Source organism: Ambystoma mexicanum, chromosome 6q, assembly GCF_040938575.1.
Source record: "Ambystoma mexicanum isolate Mex_15411 chromosome 6q, UKY_AmexF1_1, whole genome shotgun sequence".
Classification (NCBI taxonomy): Eukaryota; Metazoa; Chordata; class Amphibia; order Caudata; family Ambystomatidae; genus Ambystoma; species Ambystoma mexicanum.
In genome coordinates this window covers 226,390,067-226,412,675 of record NC_090937.1, presented here as the reverse complement: position 1 = coordinate 226,412,675, position 22,609 = coordinate 226,390,067, and the positions used below count along the sequence as shown (strand labels likewise).

The following is a 22,609-nucleotide window of genomic DNA, read 5'->3' as shown; positions in this document are numbered from 1 at the left end:
TTGTCAGTGCTTTGCTATTTGGTGCAGCCCAGTTTGCCAGTGTTCTATACTTCTTTGACTTTGCCATTTGCTGCTGTAAACCTTGATGCTTTAGTCTTTCCTCTTTATAAATTTATCTTCCTGCCTTTTTCCTTGGATGGGTGGGGGAGGTTTGCCTTTTTTTTTATTTTAAATATATTTATTGTTTTTTCAATACAGTACAACCAGTATCATCAGATTAATAATCAGTTTTGTGTCAATAATAACTCCCCCCAACCCTCCCCCCAAATTAAACCAAGACCAGGACGGTGTGCTGTCGACCATTTGCGCTAGGGTGATCCTGGGCTGTCCAGGTCCTCGCCGGAGGAGCTGTCTTCTTTGGTGCGGAACAGAGCCACTGTGAGGGCTATCCACTGTAGAAGGTCCTCAGAGTCACCTATTTTTTGTTGTCGCTGCGCCAGCTCCCAGGCCCCGGTTTCAGCCACAGACCATCTACGGAGGTCTTCCCACCATGCTGTGACGTTAGGGGCTCTGGGGCATTTCCAGGCCATGGCGATACGTCTTTTAGCCAGGATGTACATTAAATCCTTGAGTCTGTTAAGAGGCTTGTTCTTTTTGCCTCTCGGGTATGAGCCTAGAATGCAAGCCCTAGGGGACTGCACGTCAAGTGTTATATCCGCTTCTGCTACCTTAGCTTGAACTTGGGACCAGAAGGTCTGTATAGCCGGGCAGCCCCAGAACATGTGGGTCATTGCGGCAGAGGGTTCTTGGCACTTGGGGCACGTCGCCGCACCAGTGCCATTGAATTTCGAGATGATGTCTGGGGTAAGGTAGGCTCTGTGGATAATGTAGAATTGAATGAGCTGGAATCGGGCATTCCTGGATACTTTTTATGGTAATGTGTTATGGCCTCCCATTCCGTATCTCCAAACTGCGTATTTAGTTCAGATTCCCATTTACCTTTACACTTGAGTTCGTTTTGTGTAGTGCTATTGAGTAGGATCTCACAGAGCCTAGAAGTTTCGTGCCCCCCCTCTGCTGCGCTCAGCAAGTTTTCGATGACCTTGTGCCCGGTGTAGAGGGCCTCTATATCTGGCCATCACTTCTTGAGCTTTTTCAACACCGCCCCGTGTAGGAGGAACTGACCCGGCGGGATCCCTGTCATCTCGTGCAGCTCAGAGAATGTGTGGATACCCTGGTCATCCACCAGGTTTCCCAGGGTGGCGATACCAGAGGGTTCCCATATGTTCCAGATCACCTTTTGGTCCTCTGGTCTGGTAGACATAATTGCGGCTATTGGGATTTGCGGGGTGTAGGGGTAAGCCAATTTGGCAGTTTTACAGGCTCGATTCCAGATCTGGGTGCCCAGGCGGATTAGATATGCATTTTGTATTTTCGGCTCCGGTTTGATCCAGAGTAAGTCCCTGAGCAACCAGGACACGTCTGTGGGCTGTAACAAGCGGGTGTCCGTTGAGGTGTCATCAGCCATCCACTGGATCACGTGCTTGAGCTGGGCTGCTATGTAGTAGAGTTCAAAGTTAGGGGTTTTAAGGCCTCCTTTGTCATACGGTCTCTGCGTTATGTCTAGGGCGACTCTGTGCCTTCCTTCGTGCCATAGAAGTTTCAGAGTTTATTCAGGTCTCTGAAGAATTGTTGTGGGATGTTGTACGGGACATTGGTAAAGAAGTGTAGGAGGCGCGGGAGTGCCACCATTTTAAGGAGACCCGCCCTGCCAGCCACCGAGAGGGGTAGCTTGCACCAGAAGTCAATTGATTTAGCCAGGCCCTCCTTTGCCTTTCCTGTGTTTAGCGCGTGTTCGGCTATGGGGTCGCGCTGAATCATAACACCCAGGTATTTGAATGTGGTGGGTTCCTATTTGAGAGCAAGAGGGGTGAGGTGTTCTTTCTTGGTCATGCTGAGGGCAGCCAGGGGAAATAAACAAGACTTGCCGTGATTGATCTGGATCCCGGTGCATCTATGGAACCCATCTAGGGTTTCGAGAATGTAGGGTGCGAGACCTCTTGCAGGGAACTGCCCAAAACTGAAATCTTGATGGTGTCATCACTGCTATGTAAAGTGGATGCACTATGGGAGAAGGGTCAGAGCTGCTGAAAGGTACCATCTGACAACCGCAAGGAAACCCCAGAGGAGATTGTTGAGGATTGCATCTGGGTGGAGCTGTCTATTGCAGGGGAAGGCTAAATAAAATCTGACTGGGCCCTATGGTGGCGAGCTGGGGGCCATCCTTGAGAGTGGAGTGACCAGACCTTTGCCCTGTTCTCCAAGAGGGTCCTGATATGCAGCTGGCTTTCCTGAACTTTAAACAGAGGCTTTCAATGTAAGTAGAATTGAGCCAATTAAACCAAAGGTGGGGGAATCTGCTTGCATTAAAACCTTTCCCTTTTTAGTGGGCAGGGGGTGGGGGCAAAACTGTGTAGATCCTTACCCTATTTAACTAAAAATATTAATTTCATGAATTCCCCTTGGCAGAAAACCATGTGGTGACTTTTATTAAAATTCAAAATGAACAAAGCCCATACCCAATGTGCGCTGAAAACCATAGACTGTAATTGAATTGGGTAATCTTTCTGTTCAGCGTTCCCAAAACAGGCCTTTAAGTGGAGGGAGGACTGATATCCAACATTCTGCAATCATTCCAATTTTTACTGTCCAGCCTTCCCAACACAGGCATTTAAGTGGAGGGGGGAAGGGTGTGGAAATCTAAAATTCTTCAATCATCACATTTTTTTCTGTGCAGCTTTCCCAACTCACGCCTTTAAGTGGAGGGGGTGTCTGAAATCAAAAACATCCAATTTTTTCTGTCAGACCTCCCCAACACAGACCAAAGTAGGGGGGAAGGTCTAAAACCCCGATTCTAAATCACCCTGTGTTTATTTTGAGCAAAGCTGTGGGTGAAATAGTAATTGCTATATGCATTTGTTCAAATCTGTAAGCGAAACTGCCAGCGTGCAGGAAAATCGAAATTGTACAGCACTACCTCTGTAAACTGATTGTTTTCACTGACCAGCACTAATTATTTCTTGAAGTGAAATCGGTAGAAAGAAAAGTATTGTAATTTGTGTTTTTCCCAAACCATTGGTGTGATTTATTTGTGTAACAAAGTTAATTGTGAACCACAAAGAAGGTGGTGTGTGTAGTTTAGTCTGATTTCTATTACCTATAATAAAAATAAATGCAAATATATTTCCTGTACACTAGCCTGGTTCTTGGCTCATTGGAAGCTCATGGGGGAGGGGTCCAAGGGGCATGATATGAACCTGAGATAGGGTTGAATAAAAGAACTGACATTAACTGTTTACTGTGCAACACTTAGCTTGGGGAGGAAAGGAACTCCCAATGTTGAGGGTGGCCTCTCAATAAACGGTTACAGTAAATAAAAGGGGTAAAAAGTGGGCCAAAAGAATTTCACTCCAGAAAAGTGAGGAACACCACCGATTACTAGATTAGTCCATGAAAGACAATTTAGAATGCATTGTCCATTGTTTTAAAACTAAACATTGGATCGATGGCAAAGCAGTCTGCAAGGAAAGCTAGGATCAAAGCCCTGCTTCGCCACTCCACCAAATGATTGTATCCTGGTTAAATCACTCTACTTCACTGTGAAGCTAAAACTAGGGCCAGATCGGGGTGATTTGTGTAAGCATGCACTCCATAAACAGCGTCCCTTGTACGTGGAATAATTGACGGCAGAGGAATGGGCATAAAAAGAGAGCACAGCACAGGCTGCATTGTCTCTCAGCCCCGCATGACAAAATGATACAAACTTCATATGAATGTTGGACTATTGTAATTTTTGATGGATGGTCACGGACGAGCTTCCTGCGGGACAACAAATTGACTGAAAGCCTTGCACCAATTGCCACTACGTTCCCAAATCAAAAGTGCCAATCCTCTGCCTTCCCGCCCTCGCCCCCTTCTTTTCTCTCTCATCTCTAAGGTGCTGTCATTGTGGGCCCTGAAGCAGCTCATTGTGGTTTACAGTTCACGCAGACAACCTCTTCAACATATTTAAATGTGTAGTTAAGTACAAACATGCAGTATTAAATCATCTACAAACTAAACTCGGTGACGGTGTACACAGTTTCTCCAACTGTGTGGGAGGCTGGCTAAGGCAGAGACGGCTGAGTCAATGGGTGGGGACGGCAGCCGGTAACTTGACCTTGCATCTATTGGGTAAGCACCTGAGCTTTAAACAGCCACATCACCGTGTTGATGCGCAGAGATAAGTGGTAGCGTTTGTGTGTGTACACGCTTGCCCCGCCGAGTCCGCTGTGTCTCAGGTTGTTTCAGAAGCTGCTTGTGAGAAGCCCCTGCCTCCAGACAACATGGCGTTCGACGGCACATGGAAGGCGGAGAGGAGCGAGAACTACGAAATGTTCATGGAGATGATGGGTAAGTCCTGCTTCGTGCTATTTTTTCTAGGCCGAATGCGGAAGGGGGACAGGGGTCGGTGGGGGAATGGGTCAGCCCAGGAGGTGACCTCCTTCCAAAAGGTCACCGCGAGCAGTGGAGCCCGGATGGCAGTAGCTCGCGTCACCACACATTGGCCCTCATTACGACCCTGGCGGATTTTTTCCGCCATCGACGGACTTTTCCGCCATGGCGTAAAGTCCGTTTACGCCATGGCGGATGGCGGACTTACCGCCCCATTCCGAGGTTGGCGGGGCGGTAAGTCCCCATTGACCCATTTACCCTTCCCCATTCCCATTTCGGCCCCATAGGGCTCAATGGGAGTGGGGAAGGCGTTAATTACGCCACCGTACATTACGGTGGCGTAATTAACACCAAGGTCCCATAGCGCCATGGATTTTTACGCCCGCAAAAAGCGGGCGTAGAAGTGACCATGGCGCTTTGGGAACTCGTAGTTGGCGGTAAGGGGTCGGCGCAGCTAACGCTGGCGTAAACCCCTTACCGCCAGGGTCCTAATGAGGGCCATTGTCTTTCAAGTGTCTGTGGCCACCTCGGGCAAAGTGCCATTTCGATGTACAGACCCTAGGGCAGTGGTCTTCACATTTTTTTGGCTGGGGCCCCCATGAGCAAAATTTGGGCAGGTCAGGACCCCCCCAGAAATGCCGATGGAGAGTATATATTGCGCTACGTCACCTGCTCCTATCACAGTCGCTGGGCTCCCTCATCCCACTCCTACCCAGTCCCTGGTCTCTCCGCACCCCATCACACACCCTGGGCTCTCCCCACTCTGCTCCCACCACTATCTCATGGTTCCCGCCCATTGTGCTCCCACCATAGTAAGTGGGTTCTCCCCATCCCATTTCCAACACAGTCTGAGGGCCAGTGGCGGCTGGTGATTTTTTTAAGTGGAGGGGCATAACTAGATCCCCCCAAAATACCATAGAGAACAAGCATAGTGAGGGAGCCAGAACCAATAAAGGGGGGTTCGGGGGGTTTCCCCCTGTGAATGTTTTTTAAATAATGGGTTAAAATGTTGCATTGTAGAGCATACTTTTAACAAAAAAATGGGTAAATAGCCAAACAGTTTGCAATTGGTGCTGGGGGTCCAGGGGGCAGGCATGACATTTTTTACTGGACATCTATAATAGATGTCCAGTAAAAAGATACAATCCCTGTCCCATGGGCCCCACTGGGCCTAACACAATCAACATGATTACATGTGTATTGAAGGCGCTGCACATTTATACAGCAATCACTCTATCATTGACACGAGCATCCATCACCATACATTAACTCATAACATAAGCATACACGCATCCATACACATGTTTAAATAAAAACAATGAACATAAACTTATCTTCTGCATTGGCCTGCGTGTGGGTGCTGCAACGCCCTGCTCCAGGCTGCTCTGTGCGTATGTGCGAGGAGGCGCAGGAGCTCCTCCTCGGACATACAGACATGCAGTGCCCCAGCCAGCATTTTCAATGACCTATGCATTGCTGGCGAAGCAAAACGCCCCAGCACTTGTATGGCTCATTGAGCATGTGCAGCTGGGGAACTAAACTGAACTGTCAAAGGGAAACAGTTTTCCCTTTGACAGTTCAGCCAACCCAGGAGCACTCCATCAGCTGGAAAAAGCAGCTGAAGGAGTTCTCACTCTTTCACTGGGCTGGCTCCTTAGCTCCTCCATAATGGATGAGCCACCAGGCTCGGACTGGGCTATAGGGCAATGCCTGTACCAAAAATGTAAAATGCTAGTGTAGGCCAGTCAAAATGGGCCACCATTTTGGCCAATGTGGACCAGTTTGATGAGTTACTTAACTATGCAGTTAGTAATTTTGACCATTGTCGCTGAATATATCACAATTTACTTACATTTTAACACAAAGCACCCCCTTGGGTACGATTGAAACAGTGGGCCTCATTAAAACCCTGGCGGTAGCTGTACCGGTAAAACCAGCACGGCTGCCGCTGGAGTTGCATCCGGGTCTGGCACCCACGAATGGGCAATTACCGGGTCATGCCGAGTTAGGCGGACCTGATAATTGCCCTTTCGCGGGTGCCGGTACCGGTAGATCCCCATTCCCATTTGAGGCTCAAATGGGAATGGGGAGCTCGGATGCACCGGCACCATTAACAACGGTGCCGGTGCATCTGACGAGCTGTGCTCGCGGGTGCCGCATGGCCTGCCAGGTCAGACCTGGCAGGCTGTCAGGCACCCGCGAGCACACCTTTTACTATGGTGGTACAGTAGCAAAGGTGTAGGTAGCTTACCGGCACCGTTGTTACCGTACCGCCATAGTTGTAATGAATCCCAGTCTGTGACTAAAGGAAGGAATATCCATTTACAACTGCGGTCCACTTTTTAATTGTTGCCTGAGACAGTTTCATGCGTCAGCCCGACCATGTGAGCCACTCTGCATACTTCTTCCAATCTAAAAAAAACAAACCATTTTTTATTTTTTTATTTTTTAGATTTCATACTGAGCTCTCATGGCCCCCTAGTGAGGCACCTGCGGACACCTGGGGGGTCGCGCCCCACAGTTTGAATACCGCTGCCCTAGGGTGACCAGATTTAAAAAGTAAAAGACCGGAACAGGGCAACTAACATAAAAGTGGCACTCATTGTTGAAAGTGTCTGGGAAGGCACTACACTTCAGTAACATTTGGAGGAGAATGGGGTTTAAGTGTTACTGTTCAAACAAACACATATTATAATTAATTTATCACAAAGTAACACTATCTTAAGTTGTGAAATGCAGCATTTCTTGTGTGCGAGATTCTGCATTCCTGCCTGCCAGCTATGAAGACCTACTATAAAAAACCGGGACCACTGCAGTTTCCAATGGGAACATGATCTTGAGAAAGTGGGACAGAGCACCAAATACCAGGACAGTCCCAGCAAAACCGGGACGTCTGGTCACCCTAACAGACCCTCCCTGTTAATGGGCTTGTTTGAAGGGCCAGTTGGTGCCCCCTGGAAACCCCCTCTGGCAGTCCTTGAGGCCGCGTCTGTATGTGCTGCCGGCTTCCCATGTATGACAATGCCTGTGAATGCAATTGGGGTATTTTGATGGGGTTCTAGTGCGGTTTTACCCTTCCTTTAATTTTTTCATGATTTAGAGCTGGACCAGTGCAGCTTTGTTACAATTTTGTGTGATGTGTCTTTGATATGATATGGTTCAAGTGTGTTTTATAGTGAAAATAGTTGTGCTGAAACACATGATATCAGACAATGACTCATTCATTACACGTGTAAATTACCGACCGTGCAATGGTGATGATTTAATTCTGATGCGTGTTGGTAGCTATTTATAATGTTGTCTCTGAGAAATCATGCCATGTACATGTTTATGGTATTTAAGGTTTCATTGCTCTGCTGTTCAGATGACCATAAACTACACACCGCATTCACTGGTAGGCTGAAGTCACACAATCAAGCCACAGTCTGAGGGTGAGAACAGACACACATCCACTAAGGAAGAAGCCCCAGTATATAGCTTCAATGTTTTCAAGCAGAAGCTCAGAAAATGCAGCAAACTAAAGTCTCCATCACTTTGAGAGTAACCCTTTGCCAAAGACAGGCGTCTCCGGAAGGTGTGCGGTAATTACAGGCATGTATCATCCTGCATCCAGCCCTCTCGCGAGAGCACAGTGAATATGCCTGGAGATGGACACAGTTCAAGGTGGGGCTCCTGTTGTGCAACCTCAGTGATGAACGCGGGATCATCACCTTCTGCAGTTCACATTGGGAAGCATCTCCTCCATTGCCATCCGCGCGCCTCACAGCTGCCACGCCATATAATCCCTGTACCTTAGAATGGAGCACTGTGCTCAAGTTCCCAAGCAGACAGAGGTCTCAAGCTGCCCCTTGTCAGGCGCAAGCCCCTCCTCCAGTCTTCATGCTGGCAGTGAATTCTGGTACTTGCAGTCTAACATTATTTACAGGAAAATTCTAAACTATAGATGTCAGACTGCAAAGAAGAAACTCAGCACTGGAAGAAATACTCTCACCTGAGACTGGCTGCCTTGAAACCTCTGCAAACAGACACTGTAGCATGTTTAACATCAAATGACTTTTTTTTTTAGCTTTAGGGGTGAACAGCAACGGCCAGTATAAATTTTAAAAACATGGATCAGGCAGTTAATACAGTGTAAAAGACTGAAACCCTCACTCTAGAATGGTCGCTTTATCAGCACCCATTAGAAAAGGCAAGACAATGAGTGAGAGCCTCTCAGCTCTGAGAACCCCAGGTCCTTATTGTTATTGTGTCAGAGCCCATTAGACTGAGGGTCTATGAGTTACAGAGCCTGAGATTAGAGAGTGCCAGAGAGCTCAGAGTACATAGATGCCAACTTTTCACAGTGGGCTGGAGGGTCACTTGGGCGATGCCCACACTTCCACCGCTTGTGCTATAGAAATGTGCCAATTTTGCTAATTTGCATAGCCACACCCACCACGCCAGAGGACACAAACTATTGTGAGCCCACCACATTAAGAGCAACTGCACCACCATTACAACAAGAGTACAGTTCACTTCCACGTACCTTGTGTAATGTTTACTATCGTGTATTCACCTAGATCCAGTTGACGGTCCCTTAGTTCACCCCGATTTGCCATTAGTTGGTCAGGTGGACACTTTTTTGTCATATGCAGTGGACGCCAGCACTGAATTGTGCTATTGAGTTACCCCGGGGCCTGTGTGATATCACTTGCACATGGGAAGATATAGCAAGATGTGCTGTATAGCCCAGGTGGAAGAAAGCAATCGCATTGCATTGCAGCGCCCTGGGATCTTGGCCAGCAGAGCGCAGTGCTGTGTTTGTCTTTCTTGGCACATTATATCATCGTTAATGTCCTCTGGTGATACAGCAAACACAGTGATCAGGCCAAATAAAAAATGCGCAAGCCATTGCCTGTTCTGTTCCTCAAACCTGCGATATTTTTTGTATTTTGAAATCAGAGCTATAACTTTAAGTGAGATGCAACAAAACACACTTCTAGCCACGACTGCCAGGGGGTGTGGCCTTAAAACTTGGGAGGTCACAGATGGTCGTTTGGTGATAATCAGAACATAGCAAGGGATCTAAAGTTGTTTATTTAATTAACGCAGTGACATACTGCCTGCCCTGCTTGCAGGGTTTTCAAACAGCTTTGCGGCCTCAAGCCTCTGGGACTTTATTGCGGGTCAAACCGTCAAGTCGCGGGTCAGTTGGCAGCTATGAGGTTAGGAGCATCTCGGTGTCAGACCACCTCAGCCAAAGAGGGTCTTTCTGTGTCAGAACCGCTCACCCCTGAGTCAAAGCCTCTCAGACTAACAGGGCGGACGTGCCTCTGAGCTGGAGTCCCTCAGATGAGCAAGACCTCAGCGCCCGGTCCTTTCATACGCAGAGAGACCCATCCCAAAGTCAAAGGCTAGCAGCATGAGAGTGTCAGAACTCCATGAAAGAGGCGTCCCATCCCTCAAAACAGGAAGCTACCGAGGCTGCAGTCTCCAATATTATGAGGGCGTAAGAGCCTCTCAGACAAGAAGGGCCTCAGAGTCAAAGCCCCCACAGATTAGAAGAGTGTAAAGTCCTCTTTGATTAGGAAGGTGTCTGTGTATAAACCGCCCTCATTAAGATGGTGTGAGGTTCAGCAACTCCTAGACTTACAGCGTCTAGAAGGGCTACAAGGGTGTTAGAAACCCTCCCAAAAGGTCTGAGTTGAAAGTCACTCCAGGACATATGCAAGCAAACACATCCACACATAGTTCACGCTGTGCGGCTTTAGGAGACCTTTAATTTAACAAGGAAGATGTTGAAACGAGTAATATGTCCCATTCTCTATAATATATTGATTGATCAGATTGGTTCTGTTTTGTATCCCCGGTCACCAATTTAAACCGCATGGTCCCCAAAAAGTATGAAGACTTTTTTTCCACTCCCATTTCACATTCGAAAACCTCAAAGCGGGCCTCATCAAATCATGTTTGCTGCTGACATGCAGGCAGGTTTTCATAGCTGAGGGCCAGTGGAGGGCCCCAAACATCATTTGAAGTTGGCCCCTTCACCTCTCCCGCTGCCCCCTGAGAGAGCAGGTTGTCATGTGCATTAGGGATATCAGTTGCTGTTCCAGCCCCTGCTCACAAGACACAACGCAGTGTTAGATTCCCTTTAACTTTATTCCCCAAAATTGCTCAACTGCAGCTGGAAGTTCTCTAAATTCTGACTTCCCTGTGAATAAAAGTTCAAATTAAAGGTCAGGGCATAGCTAAGTTTCCTACAACAACCACAATTGCTGCAAACACGAACGTCTGTCACTAAACGAGACAATTCAGGAAATACTTTTGAGTGAGTGGGTGCTTGCAAAACACTGACACTGTGCTTTATCACAGTCCAAGCTCCCTCAGAGCACTAAACATTAAAGGCGGCAGTCACAGGCCAGCCATTGCGCTCAATCTAAGTCAATCGTTTCTTAGTTTTTCCAAATTTGAACCCTAACGATACTTCTAAGCAAATAGTATTGTGTGGTGTATGATGAACGAATCCGAGATCAATTTTGCCTTCAGGTCTTGGGCGTGTGGAGCTGTACTCATTTGCTCTATCTGCAGCACCCTATGGCTTTTGAGAGTGCGCCGAAAGTAGATTTAAGTATTTGTCCGAATACTGAACAGATGGATAAGTATTCGTCCGGAGCCGAATTGTGAGCCGAATAGTAGATTACTACTGGATATTTGCAAAGGTATGCATAACAAGCCAAAACGGTTGGCTTTGCCAATGCTTGTTTTAACAGGACTTGAGAGAAGGACTTGCATAGTGCATATAAATAGATCATAGCTGTAACTAAGCTTCAGAAGGCAAATTTTATTATTGCTTGCTTTCATTGCCTAATAAGAAATTCGGTAGGCAACTGGGGCTGTGTGGGAGTATTCAGTCAAAAACGTCCCATCACAACTCCAATTACCTAAACATTTGCATATGGGAATATATGCACTGCTAATAACAAAGAACCAACTCAAAGTAACTTCCCAGTCTTTCCAAATCAATCCCTGCTCCATCAAGTAAAAGGTGAAGCCCACTTAGTGAGATAGTGTTCTGCGCCTAGTGTGCTGAGAGCACAGTAGATGCAGGTTTGTCTCTTCTTTTTTTCTGCAGGGTGGGCCCTGATGGTGTCCAGTCAATATGTCGAATGCATTTTTTCGAAATGCAAAAATGTCCAAAACATAAAGTTGACATTTTTTTTTCGAATGTATTATTTTTTTATTTAATACGTTTTTTGGGGGGTTTTGTAAGAAAAATAAAGTGTTAAAGAAAAAAAACGGGGGGTTAGGGGCAACCTCCCCATAATAAATAAATACATAAATAAAAGAAACATTTGAAAATAAAATTTGACTTAATTTTTTCAACATTTTTGCATTCGAAAAAATGTAATTCGAAATATTCACTATAAACTGGCCCTGAAGGCGGCATTAGGGGCACTGCAGGTGTTGGAGAGAGGAGGAGGAGCAGGGAAAATAATAAATAATAATAATAATAATAATAATAATAATAATAATAATAATAATAATAATAATAATAATAATAATAATAATAATAAATAAATAAATATAATAATAATAATAATAATAAGAAGAAGAAGAAATTAAAAAGTCAGAATTGACAAAAAAACGCGTAATGTGCCACTCACAGTCCTCAGTGTCTGCCAGGGCTGGCTACTGAAGTGGGCCTGTCAACTGGCTCCTATTGCTCGTCCCTTTGTTCATGGCCAGTGCTCAGGTCGGGAACTGAAGGCCGGCCTGCTAAGCATTTAGAGCAGGCGCCCACAGCACATCAGCATCCCCCACACCTTCAGCTGGCAAGGACATATATATATATATGCAGATGGCTCTCTCGTTGTTGCTTGACTGGCTGTGCGGGGTCTGTCTTAGCCTTACACACTGTACTCTCTGCGGTGGGATGGGGTGAGAAGAGAGCCAGGGAAGTGGGTGTACTATTGTGGTACATGAAGTGAGGCATGGTAGAAGAGGGGTATAAGAAAATGAGAACAAGTGACGAAATGAGTGCCCTCATTAGAGAAAGGAAGAAACAGAAAGACATGGGAGCTGGGCTAGAGCAACATGGGACACGAGCGCCAGCTATAGAACAACAGTGAAAAATGTGTCTCATCAAATGGACTCAAAACTGAACAATAAGGGCGTGCTTAAAATAGCGCCCAGAACTGGTGTTCACCCTATTCCTAAATGCTAATACATTTGGCCGATAAGGAAAGCGAGGTCCAGCAGGATAATGTGATTTGCAGAGGATCACACAGTGGTTGAGAATATGGCAGAGGATCTCACAACTTTTGTGCACATTCATGAAGCCGGGAGTGTGGCTCTGATCCCTGATTTCATAGCTGTCAATTTGATGGAATGAGTGGGCGGGCCAGGGGTGGGCATCGTTAGCAGGCCTTGTGAGGCATTGCCCCATTTGCGTTTAATTCCGGAACGGATGTTACATGTTCTGCATGTTGAATCCTCCACAAAGATGCCTTGTAGGGGAACTGTAAGTCTGTGTTTGACTGAAGTCAGTTATGTCCATTCCTCACACCGCCCGAGAAGTCCCTGACCCATTCGCCAAATTATTTTTGAGAGGCAACAGGAATGTTCCCCACAAAAATGTTATGTGGGGTTGCGTCCAAAATGGCCGAGAGTGCTGTTTCCTTGCTGTTCGCTAGTATTAAAGAGAAACGAGTTACACTATGTATACATTAAAAACGGGAGAAATAGTAGTATTCTTTGAAAACATGCTCATCCAGGGCCAGACAAAGAGCCAGCACAGTGTACCCAAAGCATGCAAACGATTGTCTGGGTTTGCAAATAGCAGTTATGTAAATCCAAGGACCCTGCATTTGACTGTAAATAACAGTCGGCCAGAGTAATTTATTAAGTACCATTGTAGCTCATTTATCTCAAATCCCCAAATAGTCACTAGAATGTAGATAGAGACTAATTACCTCATGTGTCTTAAAAAGGGCTAGGCATGTACAGTGGAAAAAGAGGGACGTACCACACTTCAAAGAAGCTTATTGCTACATTAGGTAATATTTTTTTTAATGCGCCATTATCCTCACCAGAAAGGAACAGGCTATGAGTGTGCCAAGGCTGAACGGGAATATCGCAGGTCCAAGACCCTGTACCGTAACTAAGTTAAACTCTCATGAGAGCCTGGGTCTGCTGGGTGATGTGCACCATATTGCTAATGGATTTGGAGATAGATAGCACAATGATACGGATCACAGTGAATTAGAAAAGAAGTACGTTGCCCTGTGATGGTGTCTAAGGGAATTACTCCTCCTGTGAATGACAGCACACCGTCTTCATCACCGAATCTTTTTATTTGGGGTGTAACTTCGGCTTCGAGCAGGGATTCGAGTAAATTTTCGGCCAAAGTCAGATAGCCGTTTTTCAGCCAAACTTCGGCCAAATACTCACCTGAAGCTGAAGTTCCGTACAACATGATATTACAACAGATTCATCAACAATTTCAAATTTCCAGCTGAATGATGAAAATGGCGGAAGGGAATGGGAGCAGGCGGCATGCATACTCCACATGCCAAAACATGGGTTCAAATGGGATTGTTTCAGATCTACTTGTTTCTGGGTTGCAGTTTGGTTATTGCTACCACTGAGGCCCAGAGTGCAGGGCAAATCTCAGCTTTATCAGTTGAACCACTTTTGAGGCGTGTGGGGTTTGATGATAATCCTCCGCTCACAACTCCAGCCCCTCTGACATGAAGTATTTTGTTAGAAGTTGGCAGAAAATGATGACCTCTTGAGTCATATTTTGAAGTGGATTAATGAATGTTTGCCAAGCTGTGAGAACACGGAATCATTGTTTAAGGGACAGTTAAACCTGAGCAGAAATGTTAGTGGAGGCCTTTCTTGGCTCTCAGGGTATATTTGCAGCCTTGACGCATGCATAGCTCCTCGTGAACCACACCCAGCTTCTCACTGGCCCCACCACGCCACTATTGGCTGCACTGTGATCCATTTGCCTCTAGAGACCCACACAGAATTCTGTTGTAGTCATCTTGAGAACACCACCCCCGCCCCCACACAGAAAGGTTGCGCAGTGTGCGCTACAGTTGGATCAGCAGTGTGATCATCTGACTGTTGCTGTGGTGGGCTACCTGCAGCCCTCCAGATGTTTTGGCTTACAACTCGCATCTTCCCCAGCCAGCACATTCAATGCTGTGGGGATCATTGCAGTTGGAGACGGCTTGAAGTCCACACCAGCCGCCACTGAGTCTTGCAGAGCTGATGTCTCTTTACCTTCTCTTTGCCTACAGGTGTCAACGTCGTGAAGAGGAAGCTGGCAGCCCATGACAACCTGAAGATCACCATCCAGCAGACCGGAGACAACTTTTCAGTTAAAGAGTCAAGCACATTCCGGACCATCGAAATAAATTACACCCTTGGTGTTCTGTTTGATTACAGCATGGCAGATGGAACCGAACTTTCGGTAAAATAGGTCTTCTTGTACCTTCACTTATAAAGTTAGTGCCAAGGATATTAATTCATCATAAACTACTAACATTCCTTGTGTCAAGGCAAGGCAGACCTAGAGATGGGATGGAGTCACGGCGTGGCAGGATTGGTTGTGCCGGATGTTTGCATTGAGGTTGACGCATGATATGAAGATGAGGTTGGGAGAGTGAAGGGTGCCTTTAGTAGCAGACTATGAACCACTGTTGGCCACAGGATGTATATGTTTCACAGCTTCTTCATTCTTTTCAATGTCTTGGCGGTATTAATCCATCTTCTGCTTCAGCTCATGGAACGTTACCTCCCTGCATGTTATTCTGGTGTCTGCTACAGTGATGCTTTACTTCTCCTCTGTCCTCCATGTTAAGACTCTCCTGCTACCACAATATCCCTATTCCATTTGGTACTTTCTTTGAAATCTGTTTACTGCTGTCCGGATCGAACATGACACCCTTGTCCACGCCTTGTTATAATCAAGCACACTGGGCATGCCGCAGCCTCTTTAGTAATGGAGTGTTTTTGTTCCCCCTGTATTTGCAGCAACCACCAAACACTTTGGTGACTGTGTCTGGGCACTGCTGGTAGCTGCAATGCCTCATGTATGATTTGTGCGTGGAGGCCTTCCTGGATTAAAGTGATTAGGTTTGATTGGGTATTATGCACAATAGTAAAGCACTGCATTAATAAGTAGCTATGCATCTGCGGGTGTGCACCTGGTAGCCACCTGGCAATTTTACAAGTCCCCCGGTTCATGAAGGTGTCTTCCATGATTGAATGGGGTTGGCTGCACACGTGTGCCACTTGCCCATGAATACATATGAAATAGTCGAGCTTGCGTGCTCCACTTACCAACTGAGTAATACCGCCTTCCTGCATTCAATATCCTGTGTAGAGCAACGCATGGCCAGTAGGCAGACCACAGCCATTGTGAACCTCAACAGAACACACACTAACTATTTGGACATGAAACTCTGAGATCCATTGAGCTGTAGAAATGGCGAGAGTTGTGCCACCTGCAGCTTCCACTCTACCCACCACACCAGTCCCCTTCAGACAATGTTGGGGACCTGGTCCATGCATTTGGTGCCTTTGCTGTGGATTATTTGTGGTGTCCTCACATCTATCCTGCCTTGCAGCACTTTGCCTGTCACTGTGGGTGGAGATGGGATTCTTAACCAGATGTATGTGCTTGTGGCCCTGTTACACTCACTCCATGTGCTCTGCATTCAGCGGGCCTCGTCATCTCTGTGCACGCTCTGATAGTTAACTCCAAAAAGGCAGTCTGTGAAAATAGGACTTTGCTCCTGTGCCCCAGCATTGTGCTGAACTTATCTCACACCCAGATAAGATTGGCAAGGCTTTGCAAAAACTTCTCACCCTCATAATCCCAAGATACTGGAGTGGGTGCGAAGGCCACTGACATGTGGCAATCTTCTTAATCAGGTGGTGTATCATGTGTGTGCGTGTGCACGTGTGTGGGCGCGCGTGCGTGCGTGTATATTCCATCATTTGGGACTGTATCTAAACCCCCAAAGGGCAAAGTGCACGTTGGACATCAGTGTGTCATTAATGTGCATTAATATGCAGTTCAGATGGGCTTCAGGTTCGCTGCTTCTTTAGGAATAGATAGATGGATTTTAAAATAACGCAACTAGAAGTTGTATTGCAAATAAAACATTGAAAAAGCAAAAGGGCCAAGTATGCGTTCCTTGGTGGAAATTCCAGTTCACCCTTCCGAACGGCTCACTCAGGCTTTATCAGATTGGACCATTATGACGAGCTGGAAAAAATAAGGGGAACTGTAAAAGTGAAATGTAAATAACAACTGAAACAAGTAAGATCATTTTCAAGACGCAAACAGAATTAAGTGCAGTTTTCTCTTTAACAGTGAAGTAGAGGTAAACAAAAACATATGGAGATGGGCCTCATTACGACCCAGGCGGTAAGGGGTTTACGGCAGCGTTAACAGCGCCGACCCTTACCGCCTGAGTACGAGGTCCCTTAGCGCCATGGCGCTTTTAACACCTGCTTTTAGCAGGTGTTAAAATCCATGGCGCTAAGGGACCATGGAGTTAATTACGCCACCGTAATTTACGGTGGCGTAATTAACGCCTTCCCCACTCCCATTATGCCCTATGGGGCAAAAATGGGAATGGGGAAGGGTAAATGGGGATTGGGGACTTACCGCCCCGCCAAGGTCGGAATGGGGCGGTAAGTCCGCCAACCACCATGGCGTAAACGTAGTTTACGCCATGGTGGTAAAGTCACGGCCCAGGCGGTAACTTACCGCCTGGGTCGTAATGAGTCTAGAAGAGGTCCTTTGTAGCTGGTCGACTGGGATGTTCCAGTAGCACCACCAGCCCACCAGATTACATCCATGCACGTTTGAGCGCCTGGAGACACACCACTTTAGTGAGGGTGCGCTATATAAATACCTTTAACATTAACATTAGGTACCCAAGTACCATTCCCCTTGGAAATCACCTCTGATTGAAAGAAAGAAGCCACACCAGCAGCACAGGGCCTCCCCCACCCCACCTTGTAACCACTGTTCTTACGCTGCCGCTGTTTTGGCGCACACAGGTGTATGGTAACTCGCGCCGACATGTCGAGTCCATAAAAATGCACTGACCACTGACCAGCCACTGGCGAATCCCTGGTTCATGCCACTCCCCTCTGTGCATCACTCCCCACTCTTTTCTGTCAGCACAGATTTAGCAGAATCAACAACAGACCCCGAAATAGATGCTTATCACAGACAATGAAAACACAAATGTAGTAACGCCGAAGCCTTTTCAGATAAATTGAACAGAGAAATATGTTTCACCACTTAAACATTACAGTTTAAATGAGAAAATGGCAGATGAACCTTTCACAAGTAGGCCCGATTGTGTTATTAAAAGTATTAGGCAAAATATCTCAGATGAATAATACATTTCAGGAATAGAGCTTTTGTGAAAGTCAAAGGTGTATGGCCACTGTCAGCACTGGCGGCCATTTTGAGTCGATAGTGGAGTGAAATCCTTTAGTGGTTTAAGCGCTGGATTTGGAAACAAGGATTTTTTGGGCCTAAGTGTTTGAACCCCATGCATGCTGTCTTCTATATCCATGCGGGACCCATGAACCTCGATCAAAGCAGCTGGTTTTGGTAATGCTTTCAACATGGTTATGTCATTGTGTATTGATGTGCAGGAAGACTAATGGCTCTAGTTCATGTTATTTGAAGGTGGCGACCACACTCTCTCCTCCACTCACCAGCACTATACCCCATGCCTCTTCTGCTGAATCGCAAATGCACCCACCTCTTCAATGATTTCTCAGCTAAAACGTTCGTGTTTACATTTTAGGGTACGTGGGTGATGGAGGGAGATACACTTGTTGGCACCTTCACGAGGAAAGATAACGGAAAGGTGCTCAAGACACAACGGAAAGTAGATGGCGATGAACTTGTTCAGGTGATTTTCCACGTATTTACCATTCATTTATTTATCTGTATATTTATAGCAGCGCACAAAGCCAGCGCGCATCTAGGCGCTAGTTACAAGAAATGAGCGTCAAAGGGAGTAAGGGGAAAGTAAGTTAAGCAGGGCAATACAGGTCAGCATAACAGGTGAGTCTTGAGGTTCTTCCAGAAGGAGAGCTAGGAGAGGTCAGCATGCTGGGTGAGGGGTAGACTGTTCCAAAGGGCGTCTGCACAGGCAGGGAAGCTGGATCCCCCTGCTTTCTTCTGGCGAGCCCTGGGTACGGATAGCAGGTGCTTGATAGATGAGCGTAGAGGTCTGGCCGGTGAGTATCTTTTTAGCATCTGGGCAAGGTAGGAGGGTGCATCATTTGAGAGGCAGCGGTGTGAGATGGATCAGGCCTGGGGCAGAACTGCACGGAGGTATTTGGCAGTAGACCCAAGTGGAATTAGTGGAATCATCACAACCAATGCACAAAAGGTGTCCAGTGACTACAATCCCGGGGGTCAAACCAAATCCAACAAGCATTGTCAATGCCAACAGTTTGGGCACTTGTGTAGGCATGGGCAAGGCACTTGCAAGCTTCTGCCACAGTGATATTAACTGGCCATTTATGGTAGCAGGTGCAAAATGGTCAAAGTTCCTAGGCATCTAGTATCAGTGCCTGGCACATGCCTAATATTTATACACAAGGCATGTTGGCTTTGCCAATGTGTGTTTTTAACAGGACATCAGTGAAGGACACGCAGAGTGCGTATATATCGTCTGGCTGAAGGCAGAGCAGTTAAGACATTTTTATTACTCCATGGTGCATTTACACCTCCAATGAAGCCATTGACTCTCAGAAGACTGCTTTGAAAAAGCACTGGCAGGCACTTCGACCGCAAACGTTTGATGGTAAGGCTTGATTAAAGCAGACTCAAAGAGTTGCTTTGAGGGGGTGTTTTGGTTGGGGTAGGAGAACCTGGGTGGGAATGGGCATAGGGATTTGCATAGTCTTGGGCAGTCAATGAAGATTGGAGAGGGTGGAAAGCTCATGGGAAACGTGTTTGTCTTGAAAGCAAGACAACACAGCGCAACACAGGTTTGAATCCCGATCCCATGATTAGAAACTAATCTCTGGTATTAAGCACGTTAAAATAGAACAATTATAATATAATAGGTGGGCAAATAGCCAAACAACACCTGCAACCTATGTGTCCCTCCTCATATGGCATTTCTCCCTTCTGTGCTCTCATGCAATAGTTTCGCTTCATATGTGACACAATTGCCACCTAATAGCCCAAACTAAAAAAGGAGCATTCACCTAAAAGACCATATGGGAACATGGCTGGACCAGAAAGACTCCAAATGGATATGGTGCATAGCTAGGTCCCCGGTTTGAACATTCAAGAATTTTAAATCATATTTAAGTCAACCAAGAAATTCAATTATTTCTGCACTAGCTGTCAGTTTGTTCATCAGAAGACTATGAACACCATAATCTATTTGAAATACTAAGTAAAGAATGACTGACTAAATATTACTAGGAAAAAATAAGCAATATTAGCACCCTGGTGGGGGAGCCAGCCAATCGGGTGGCTAGGAACGCAGGCTTGAGCCGCCGGTGAAAGCCTGCGTTCCATCCCACCTGATGGCCGGCTCCCCCGCCGAAATCATCCCCCACCCTACGTCCCTTTATTATTATTATTTTTTAATCCCCACCCCCACTTAACTTATTTCGGCTGCGGCAGCACTGGCCGCCACAGCCACACTTTCCGCTCTGCTCCCGACGGCCTTTATGAAAAGGGAAGTGGGGCTCCATCTGGAGCCCCACTTCCCTTTCCATGGCAGCCATATTTAGACATTATTTACAGTCAGTGAACGGGACGCGTGAGGTGGCCTGTTCAATGACTGAAAATACTTTTCTTTTAGCACCCCAGGTTACCACTTTGGTAGCCCGGGGCGCTAATGTCCTTAAGCCCCCCGTTCCAAGTGCTGGAACGGGGGCTGGGGTAACGGCGCAGAGCCCTCGTTAATGGCCCTCGCTTCGCTTGGGCCGTGAACTTGGGCTGCCGGGCTGTTACCCTCCTTTCCAGCCCTTAACGCCACATTAGTACATGGATTCAATTGTAGACTATCCCCCTCGGGCCAATCAGAATTCTCAGAATGCAGTCTATAATCCCCTTCTCCCAATAGAAACATGTTCCTTTTCAGTTGCACAATTGCATGTGCTAAAAGCCTTGTAGAACAGCTGGGGAGTCATTATCACTTAGGATAATGATTCTTCCCCAACATATAGCCCTAGGCTTGGCCTGAAGCCATAATTTGCAGGCAGGTGATTATCCTGAGATAATGACTTCTCCCTTGGTCTATAAGGTTTCATTAATTGTGAGGCTACAGAAAAGGGTACCTCTTTCGTTCAAAGGTTTTCACACTTCAAGAAGCCATGACCCTAAAGTTTCCCTACAGTCTACCACCACTGCATAGCTTGACGCAAGCGGCCTCCTTACGAGTGTGGGCGAATAAGCATTGGTAATTCTGCCATATTCACTTAGCGCTGCTGTCACTCGTATTGTGGGCGAATCCGCCAAATTATGAGTAGTGGTAAGGCAGTGTTGGCCCCGTTCATGGTGACCAAAATGTCTCTATTGGGTTTTTGGAGGAATTATTGTGTATGGTAAATCCGCTGTCAGTAATTCCTCTTATTTTAAATCAAGAGGACAATAAACCTCCAACCACGTGCCTCCACTATCCCTTCAAACTTGGATTATGGCAGTGCAGTAAAAGTAGTGGTAATTCATTTGCCGGCATTTTATTTACTGCGTCGCTATACTCGCAACGAGGCCCCATATGTTAGAGACATGGACAATTTCCCAAAGCTTCTAGTAATGTACAGGCGTGTTGAAAATAAGCAAGCGTTGTATCATTGTAAGTTTTTGGAGGTACCCATATTTCGTGATTCCTCTCCTCTCCCCAGTCACACTGAAATCAGTATTGATCTTAGAAATCAACTTTCTTTTCCAGTCATACGAGTACGAGGGCACTAAAGCCAAGAGGTTCTTCAAAAAATGTTAACGGTGAAGTGAACATCCCGTCCAAGCACCAAGAGGAAGCGAGATGAAAACACCATACTCTCTCCTGTCTGCGAGATGGAGCTCCCACGTGACTGGCTGATTGGCTGCTATGGAAACACAGCGCCGTTTTCGATCCTGTTCAATTTGACCAAACCCCAGAATGAAGCGTGCAAGAGAAAAGGAAATGCGTGGTTCGCTTTAAATGTCCACTCCCAATGCCTTTTAGGTCTTTTTGGTTGAATATTACTTTTTGTATGTGAAATAAAGACACACATTTCGTATTTTTTGACTCAATGTGTGGTTACCGGCGTATGTTGGAAGACGAGCGCATTATCCCCATTGCATAATGAGGCAAATAAATAGTGTGACGAAATGCATACAGCTCAGGGCGGGCCACTAGGTAAATATTCTCGGGTTGTAACCATGAAAAAAAACAATTTAGTAGAAATGCTTGCTTCATGAGGGATACACAATGACGGTGTCATATGGGCAGTGATCCACGGGGTTGTTGCATAGACCCGTCCAGTAGCCTTCAGGTCACAGGTTTGACCCCCAGCAAGTATTGTTGAGCACTTTCATCTTTCTAGGTGAATAGCACAAGTCATATGATGTTGGATAAATGAATAACCTTTCATTGAGGGTGGTTCTGTGTGTTAATATACCCCCATCAATAGCATTGACACAACAACGCACACACTTTAACATAACTAGACACGCCCCACATAGCACAGCACAATAATCATAACACAACACAAAGCACATGCACATTGCATAATGACACGCAGCACGCAAATCACAACACATAAGGCTCATACACAAAAACACGAATACCACTCGATAGTTCCACAACACAAACTACGACTCAACACACATTTTAACACACATATCACAAGATAACAGACATATCACAATACAGTCCCCTATCTACAACATACCTCAACACCATGCACATACCACAACACCAAGCACGCTCCAAATACGTACCACACCTCTATCTTGCCCCTCCCTCCTTTTACGCTAGCCTTTCCTGTCTCTTCTCCCCCTCTCCCACAACCTCATCACTCTCCTACTCTTCGCCTCGCCTCTCCCGCTCTACTCCACCCTCTACCTATTCACTCTCTCTCCACCTCTACCCCTCTCCTGCCTATGACTCTGTGTGCATACCACTAAGTG

General features: G+C 46.3%; 1 protein-coding gene across 1 annotated transcript; it reads left to right on the top strand.

Moving 5' to 3' along the window:
- The first annotated feature begins 4,191 nt into the window (after positions 1-4,191).
- LOC138515915 (fatty acid-binding protein, intestinal-like) lies at positions 4,192-21,717 on the top strand. The gene is made up of 4 exons (XM_069630682.1): positions 4,192-4,392; positions 14,724-14,896; positions 18,267-18,374; positions 21,387-21,717. Exons 1-4 carry the CDS (start codon positions 4,326-4,328, stop codon positions 21,435-21,437), a joined length of 399 nt encoding a protein of 132 aa, XP_069486783.1. The 5' UTR covers positions 4,192-4,325; the 3' UTR covers positions 21,438-21,717.
- The last annotated feature ends 892 nt before the right edge of the window (positions 21,718-22,609 follow it).

Excerpts from the sequence above, each read along its gene's own strand:
- LOC138515915 (XM_069630682.1), top strand. The coding sequence starts at position 4,326 with ATGGCGTTCGACGGCACATGGAAGGCGGAGAGGAGCGAGAACTACGAA. Across the intron at positions 4,393-14,723 it reads AATGTTCATGGAGATGATGG|GTGTCAACGTCGTGAAGAGG; the intron begins GTAAGTCCTGCT and ends CTTTGCCTACAG. Across the intron at positions 18,375-21,386 it reads ATGGCGATGAACTTGTTCAG|TCATACGAGTACGAGGGCAC; the intron begins GTGATTTTCCAC and ends TTTCTTTTCCAG.